This window comes from Herpailurus yagouaroundi, unplaced genomic scaffold (genome assembly GCF_014898765.1).
Source record: "Herpailurus yagouaroundi ecotype Mexico unplaced genomic scaffold, PumYag 159, whole genome shotgun sequence".
In the NCBI taxonomy this organism is placed as follows: domain Eukaryota; kingdom Metazoa; phylum Chordata; class Mammalia; order Carnivora; family Felidae; genus Herpailurus; species Herpailurus yagouaroundi.
The window spans coordinates 7,157,157-7,165,399 of NW_024412400.1; the positions used below are offsets into that span (position 1 = coordinate 7,157,157).

Below are 8,243 nucleotides of genomic sequence, written 5' to 3' on the forward strand. Positions count from 1 at the left end.
CAAGATGAATCTCGGCTGGAAGGGAAGACCCCAGGGAGGCCCGAGTCTTCTCTCAATGTCTCTGGCCTCCTGGTGGAAGGAACCATTGGGGCTGATTGACCCCCGGCCTCTGCGTGATTTCTGACCTTGGCCTGACTCTGGACCTCAGAGTCCAGAGCATCTGGGTTTGGGCATGCATCCTGGGTTTGGTTCTTGACTGCAGTCTGCCCTCTGACCTCCCGGCCTGAGCAGTTAGGTCCGGCTTTCCTCCTGTCCGTGTTACCGATCTTGCGGGCACCGTGGTCCTTCAGGGGTCCTTGGGACTGGCCCTTGGTGTTTGTCTCAGGCTGGAGGCCAGACATGGAGCTCAGGGCCTTGTGTATAGCCTCCTCAATGTCCAGCAGCCTGGCCAGGGTCTGTTCCCTCAGCCGGGCCACCTCTGTGCCGACCTTTGTCAGTTCCCCAAAGGCCTGCACCACTGAGGCCTCAGGCTTTTGGGGGGCAGCACGAGCCTGAGGAGCCACTCCCAGCTGGGGCACAGTTTCAAAGAGCCTCCTCAGCGCCCGCACGTCCACACTGCTCGCCGCCTCCTTCTCCAGGGCTTGCACCTGGCTCAGGAGACCCTGGAGCTCTTGCTGGCTTCCCTGCAGAAGCCCCGCGTTCTCAGAGGCCCCTTGCTGGGAATCTGCCTCGGGCCTCTCTCCTGGGGGGCTGGGACCCTGCAGCGGTGAGGTGGGGTGACCGTGGAGAGCTGAGAGCTTGCGGGGCTCAGCGCTCTGGGCGTTGCTGCCTGCAGCCTGGCTCTTGGTGGATCTGGAAGCCGTGGCGCCGGGGCCATGTTGGGGGCTGGGCCAGCTCTGTTCTCTGGAGCATCCAGCCGGAGGCGTGCATCCCTGGCTGGCGGTGGTGGGGACGTGGGCTGGCCCGCCGATGGCTGCGTCTCTCTCCCCTGGCTTGTAGTCTCCTTGCCCGGCTTCTCTGGAGGAGCTGGGAGACAGAGCTGGGGGCTTGGGCAGCCACTGGGGAGGGGGGATCTGGCTTAGGTGTGCAGGTTTGGGAGGCAGCTGAGGTTTCTTCCTCGGGGGCATTTTGGGCTCCGGGTTTGGGGTCTTTGTCTGTGCGTCCCCAGGGCTTCTCTGGCTGGCAGGGCTGCTGTGGGAGTGAAGAAGGGGGGCCCTCAGGGCCTCGGAGTCCTGCCGGATACAGTCCTCATCGCGGCGGGCTTGGGCTGCGAAGTCGGGTCCTGTCACAGCAGCTGAGAGAGGAGGAGGAGGAGGAACAGAGGCATTATGGGAGTGCAGGCTGGCACCTGCAGGCCGAGGCCCAGAGGCCAGAGTGTGGTGGGCTGAAGAGGCAACCTTTGCAGCTTGGAGGCCTCCTGGGCCGACTCTTGCCATTGCCTTTTCTGGAGATCCCCAGGCCGTCTGTGTGCAGCCCCCAGGCTCCTCCCACCCAGGCCCCCGACTCTGCCTTGGCCCTTCCTGGAGTGGGCTTGGAGCCTGGGCCGAGGGGGCAGCGTCCCCGCCCCTCTGTGGGAGCTCTCTTTCGGAAGGCTGGACACCCCTTGATGGGTCAAAGGTCCTCACGGGGTGAGCAGTGTAGACGCCATCCTGAATAGTCACCCACCCCCCCGGCAGCCCTCCGGGCAGTGCTTCCTGTTCCCCACTGACCTTTCTGGGGGCTGCTGGGATCCTGGGGTCACCTCCAGCCATAGGCCCAGCGGTGCTCTGGGCAGCCACGGTGGCCGCAGCCGATGCCTGCCGCTGACCATCCTGACAGGGTGCGGAGGTGGCTCCAGGGGTGGAGGCCTCCTTGTGCTTGCTCAGAACGTGCTGGTGCAGGCTTTGGGCCTCGGCGGTGGCCACCCGCAGATTTTGCATGGCGGCCCGGAGGTCTGGGGCCCCAGGCCCCAGGGGCCTAGCTGTGGTTCCTTCCGACTCTCCCGCAGCTGCTATCCCTTTGTGTCCAGGGCGGCTATCTTCCCGCTTCCCTTCCCCAGCCAGAGGGACCGCCTTCCCCGGGCCTCTCAGATGCCCCATCGCCATGCTGGGGTCCAGAGGGGGCACATGGATGATGTTCTCAGCTGGGCGCAGCTTCTGGGCCCCCTCGCTGGTGGGCACGGAACCTGGATCAGCTGGTGGTTCCCACCGCAGACTGTGCAGGCCGCTTAGGTCTCCTTTGTCGATGCAGCTGGCCAGCAGCTGCACGCTGCCCCTCTCAGGGGCCCTGCCGGTCAGCCGGGGCTGCAGGGAGTAGGCGGTCAGTGAGACCAGCCCCTGCTCAGTCTCCTGCATCACCAGCCCGGTCCTCGCGACTGAGGCCCCCAGGCCACAAGCCAGCAGCTGCTGGAACTCGGGATCCACGTCATCGACATCCCCGCCGCCGCCCGGAGCTGGCAGCCTCAGTGGCTTCAGATGGAGCTGGCCCGCCGGGTCCTCCTGAACGAGCAGCCCCTGCTGGTCCACATCTGGCCGGCGCAGCACCTGGCGCACAATCCTGGGAAGCTCGCCAGACACCAGCTCCTCCTTCCGGACGTGGGGTGCCCCCTGCCCTGGGCCTGGGAGCACGTACCTGGCCAGGCAGAGCTCCCCTGGCCCCCGGGCCTCCATGAGGATGCCTCCATGGTGCAGGATGCCAGGCACAGTGTGCAAAGCCTTCAGGGTGCCCTCAGCCGCAGTCTCCTGCCTCTCCAGCGCCTTGTTGCCTGAGGGGCCCGTGGGCTGCTCCTCCTGGAGGTTGCCCCCTCGGACGCTCTCGGCCGCCAGGGAGCCCATGGGACAGTTCTCAAAGAGCCAGGTGAACTTGTGCACAGAGCCCACAGGGATGGGTTCGGGGAGTACTCTGGGCCCCTGGTCTTCCCCCTTGCCTGCCTCCAGGGCCTGGAAGACCTCCTTCTGCCGAGACACTTGCCCCGAAGGGATCTCCACGCGGCTGCAGTAGCGCACAGGCCCTCTTCCACAGGGACGGCCCGAGGCCTGCAGAGGCTCCGTTTCAAAGACATGCCCTTCTGTCTGTCTGGCCCCAGCCTGCATCTGGCTGACCTGCAGGTGCCGCTCCCTCGAGCCTTCTGGCCTGTCCAGGGGTTGGGGTGCAAACATCCAGGTGCAGGACCGAGCCTCGGCCTCCGTTGTGGGGTATGTGACCTCTGACCCCTGCCTCTCTGCCAACTCACTCATCGGGCAGGTCTCAAACAACCACCGGATGGTCCGCACATCACCTTTTGGGAGTGCCTCAGGCTGGGGACCTTCCTGACTCTTTCCTTCTTCTTCCTGGCGTTCTTCCCGTTCCCGCTGGTGGATGACCTCCAGGGGCTGGGTCTCAAAGAGCCACCGGGCCGTGCCTACATCTCCGGCCACCACTTCCTGCCGGGTGATACCCCGCACCACGTCCACGGTACTGGGGCTTCTGCCTAGCTGGTCCAGGGGCTGTGTCTCAAACATCCACCTGTAGCCCTGCACGTCGCCTCCAACTATCTGCTCTCTGCTGACAGAGGTCAGGGCATGGAGGTGGCCTTTGCCATCCTGCATGGCATACACCGGGGACCCTATGTCCTGGGACTGCCCAGCAGAATCCTTTCCTTCGGCTCTGCTCACATTCCTATGGGCCGAAGGCTCACCTTGCCCAATGCTGTCCAGGGGAAGGGTCTCAAAAAGGTTCTTGAAGGCCTTCACGTCCCCCTTCACGCCATCCCTCTGGGGAGCACTCTGAGAGAGGGACAGAGCTGAGGAGCCATCACTGTATAGATGCTCAGACGTGAGCCCTTCCTGCTCCCGGGAACCCACTCGCTGCAGGTGACCCACTTGGACCTTGTTTCTAGGAGTGTCCAGGGGCTTCATCTCAAATAGCCACAGGGTAGAGCGGACATCGCCAGGGACTACTTCCTCTTTGGGTGGGAGCTGTGCCCCAGACTCCTCGTCCCCCTTGAGAGTGTCTAATGCTCGGGTCTCAAACAAATGCTTCTGTTGCTGGACGTCTGGACCAGGAGGCATAAGGTCTGGGGATGCCTGGAAGTCTTTCTCGTCCACCAAGATCTCCCGAATGGCGTCCAGGGGTTGTGTCTCAAAGATCCAGCGGGTTGCGCTGACGTCAGGCCGGGCCCCCTCCTCTAGGGAGATCCCCCGGATTACCCGCACCTGGCTGGGGTCCCTGTTGATGGCGTCCAGAGGCTGCGTTTCGAAGAGCCAGCGGGCAGACCTCACCGCGTTGCTTTGGATCTCCTCCCGGCACGCAGCCTTGACCTCGTGGATGGCACCCTCTGCGTCCTGGATGGCACACAGTGGCTCTGTCTGGAACAGCTTCACTGTCTTTTTCACGTCGCCCTTCAGCTCCTGGATCTCTGAGCGCAGCTCCAGGGGGCTCTGCTCCTGGATGGAGGGGCGGGAGCCCAGGCGGTCCAGCGGCCGCGTCTCAAAGAGCATCCTGGTACCCTGGACATCCCCGCTGGCTTCGGGCTCCCTCACCGGGGCCTCCAGCGCCTCGGCCTGGCCGGTCAGCTCATCCAGCGGTTTTGTCTCAAACAGCCGGCGGGCTGCACGAACGTCCCCTCCGGATGGCGGGGGTCCTGCAGGCTCCTGGTCTGTGCTGTTGGCAAAGGAGCCTTCCTCAAATTTGCGGGAGGTACCCTGGACGTCCCCGCCCGACACGGGCTCCCTGGCAGGCGGCCTCTCACGGTCCCCGATGGCATCCAGCCGCCAGTTCTCGAAGATCCAGCGCATACACTGGACATCACCCTCGGTGGGCTCCTCAGAGTCCAGGACCTCGGCCAGGTCCTCAGCCACAGCCTCGGCCAGATTCTTGCGGAGCTCAGGGTGGATGTGCCTGTACAGGCGGCGGAGCTCGCTGGCTTGCCTCTGCTGGTGGAACTTGGAGAAGGACTCCTTGGGGGGCGGTGGCGGCAGATCCTCCAGGCCTGGGGGTGCGGGGAGGGGCAGGTCTTCTGCAGCTGCCATCGGAGTGGCCGGCGTGGGGGCTGCCTGCGTCTGGGCTTTGACCATCCTTCGGAGGAGAAGGGGCAGAGATGAGGAAAGGGCCGGGAGCTGGGAGAAGTCACAGTGGGCGGGGCCAAGGGGCAGAGCAGTCCTGCGTTGACCTGTGTTTAGGGACCCCCCCTCCTCTCCAGACCTCACCGGGGTATCGCCCCACCCCCTGCACGGCTGGCGTGTGACAAGGCTTGAACTTCGGGCAAAGCTTCTGCTTTCCCAGAATTACCCGGGTTGCTAGGAAGCAGGCGGGGCCCTAGTGGCCATGAAACTCTTGTCCTGTAGCCCTGTAAGGGATGCAAACTGGACACGCCCCCTCCTCGCCTTCCTTTACCCTAGTCCGGTTTTCCCGCGTGAGCTGCCAGGTGAATCCTGACCCAAAGGGTCCCAGTCCGGGAGAGGCAGGCAGGTCCCTAAACTGCGGACTCCTTCCCAGGGAGGAGAAATTCCCTTTCGCAACACCAGAGGGCGCAGTCGCCACTCTCATGGGAGCCCTGCCCAGCCTTTAACCTCTTGGCTGTCCATTCACTCTCCGGCCCTTCCAGGCCCCGCCTGGGGCCTGGGGCCTGTGCTACAGCAGAAGCGGCGGGGGGGGGGGGCGCGGCGGGAGGAGCAGGTGTTCACCAGATACCTCACGGTTCCGCAGGGCCAGATCCTGAATCCCAGGTAAGGGCTTTGTGTGCCATACCCCGAGACTCAGAAGGTCTGAGCTTAGGGGGACCTCAATCTCGAGGGTCTTCTAGCCCAGCCACTCACAATTAAAGACGAGGAAACTGAGGCATAGAGACAGTCAGAGCTTTGCTAATGAGGTCGGTGCTCCTAGACCCTTTTGGGGGCCTAGCTCCCAAGAAATAGGAGGGGAGGGGGCGCGAAGCTGTCTTCCTGGCTGTGGTCCCTCTGTTCCCCCACAGGCACCCCTAGGAGAGCATGGGGGTGACACCCACAGGGAGGGAGGGCAGCGGACTGAGGGCTTACTGCGGAGACAGCCTGCCCTTGCTCACGCAGACTCTTCCCCAGCTGCACACAGCCGGCCCCAAACTCCTGTACTTCTCTTTCTCCCCCTTTCACATCAGTCAGCTTCCCCCAAGGCGCTGTTTCCCCCTAGCGCCGCCCCCCTCCCCACGGCCTCCCACCCCTCCAGCCCTTCTCTGGTCTCTGTCCTCTGTGTGTCTTATCTGTCTTGTGACAGGTGTACTGACAGTCCTCAGAGGCCAGTAGGGAAAGAATGAGAAGCACGTCCCCCCTCCCGCTGCCCCTGACCCACTGCTCAGCTCCACGCTCGTGCTAAATATAGCGGAGGTCCTGGCCTCGGCATGGCCCTGGGCTCTGGCGGGAGGCTCAGGCTCGCCACTGGGCCCCTGGGCTCCGTCACCCACCTCATCTTCTCTGCCCGGGGCTCCCTGATCCTGCCCCCTCCTCCTGAGCGGATATCAGGCCCCTGGCCTGCAGGGTGACCAGGGCTGGGGCCTGGGGGTGGGGGGAGGGGCAAGGATACAGGCAGGGGGTGGGGGGCAGGACATCCTCTTCGTGGCTGCCTCAGAAGACGTGGTGGCCTGAGACCTGCCTGTCACCCTCCTCCTGAGGTAGCCATCCGGCAGGCCCACCAGACATCAGAGCCCCGAGGAGGGAAACGTCGAACAAAACCTGTAGCCGGAGTCTCAGGGCACGCTCCGGGTGGTTCCTTTTGTTTCTGAGTTCTGATGGGAAAAGAAGGCCACCCATGCCTCCCTGTCCTGTCACTACCAGTGCGGCCTGAGCAGATGGCACGTATGGGTCACCAATTCCGCCCCACCGCCGACCCCAGGAATCTGCAGAATCTCTGCTATGGTTACAAATTGTTAGAATCATCAGTCCAGGGATGTCAGAACTAGGGACACTCAGAGGTCAAGGAACCTAACCCCCTCATTGTTTAGCTGGGTAAACTGAGGCCCAAAGACAGGAAGGAGCTGTTCCAAGGGGCTCCATAAGGCAAGATCTGAAGCAGGTTTTCTGACCCCTGGCCCTTTCACCCCTGCCCCTGCCTGGACTGAAACTCCTGGGGCTTAAGTTTCTAAAGGGCAGGGACAGGCATGGGGTGCGGATGGAATCAGAACCGGACTATCAGACTTAGGGTCAGACCTGAACCCCAGAGCCTGGCCTCCTAGGGCTGGGCCAGCCTCTCAGGGTGACCCCACCTTTTCTCTCAGGTCTGCTTGTCCTTGACTCAGCCGCCTCCACAGGCCTCAACATCTGGGAAGACTCAGATTTGGTCTCCCCCCCCCTTGTGTCCCCAGATCTGCCCCAAGGGCTTTCCTACTGGGCAAGACCATGGCCTGGGGCAAAGTCGGCCTCCCACCCCAGGCTTTAGGCCATGATATGTGGGGAGCTGGGCTCAGGCCAGCCCTGGGAAGATATTCTGGTGCCAGATATGCCAAGACTTTCGCCCACAACAGCTGGGCACGGGGTTTGTCCTCACTAGGCGGGATTGGGCCTACTTCCTACCTTCCAGCCCCCGTGTCCTCTCACCTCTCTTGGGTCCCTCTTTCCTCCAGACTTTGGGCCTGCCTGGGGCTCCCCTGAGAGGAAACCCTGAAGCCTGAGGAGCTCCATACCTGTGTTTTAAAAATCGCAACTCCAGGCCACCTCCTCCTGAAAGCCTTTCTGGATTATGCCAGACTGGTAAGAACCTGTCTCTTCTGTGGGACTCAGGCCTGTGGCAGCCACTCTGAGACGGGCCATGGGGCTCATGCTAATTCTCCTTTAATTTCCTCATGGAATCTTTATATCAGGACCCCCCCCCCCAATTCACCTACGACCTCCTTCCTCTGCCCAGAGCTACCCCTGATATACATTACCCTGAGAGCCATCCCAGAGGGGATCCCAGCCCAGAGAGTCAGCCTGCCATGGAAAGACAGGGTAAAGACTCACCTGAAGATCCCACTTGGCTGAGGGGGTGCTGGGGGGGGTCTGTCTTTCCCGTCCGGCTTCTTGTTCACGGCCGGTCCTGTTCTGCTGGCCTCCTTCGATGCCGTCTCACTGCCCTGGCTCGGGTCTCTGTCCTCTGCCAGCCCTAGCCGCTGCCTTTATCTTGCTGGCGCTGGGGTGGGCCAGGTGGGGGCGGGGGCGGGGGGGTGGAGAGGCTAAGTTCAGAGTATGAAGTGGCTTAGTTATTTTTAGGGCTTGTGGAAGTTCCCCTTCCATCCCAGGGGATCAGTTACATGTCCTTTCTGCCGGGAGGGGAGGAAGAGTAGGGACAGCTTCATTCATTCAAATTGCATCTGAGGACTGGGGTCAGTGACTCAGCTC

At 62.9% G+C, this 8,243-nt stretch overlaps 1 protein-coding gene across 1 annotated transcript; it reads right to left on the bottom strand.

The window, feature by feature from the left end:
• Window positions 1-1,120: 1,120 nt before the first annotated feature.
• Window positions 1,121-8,005, bottom strand: XIRP1 (xin actin binding repeat containing 1). The gene is made up of 3 exons (XM_040479843.1): window positions 7,866-8,005; window positions 1,650-4,974; window positions 1,121-1,234 (listed from the first exon to the last, which is right to left on the bottom strand). Exons 2-3 carry the CDS (start codon window positions 4,971-4,973, stop codon window positions 1,226-1,228), a joined length of 3,333 nt encoding a protein of 1,110 aa, XP_040335777.1. The 5' UTR covers window position 4,974; window positions 7,866-8,005; the 3' UTR covers window positions 1,121-1,225.
• Between the last annotated feature and the right edge of the window lie 238 nt (window positions 8,006-8,243).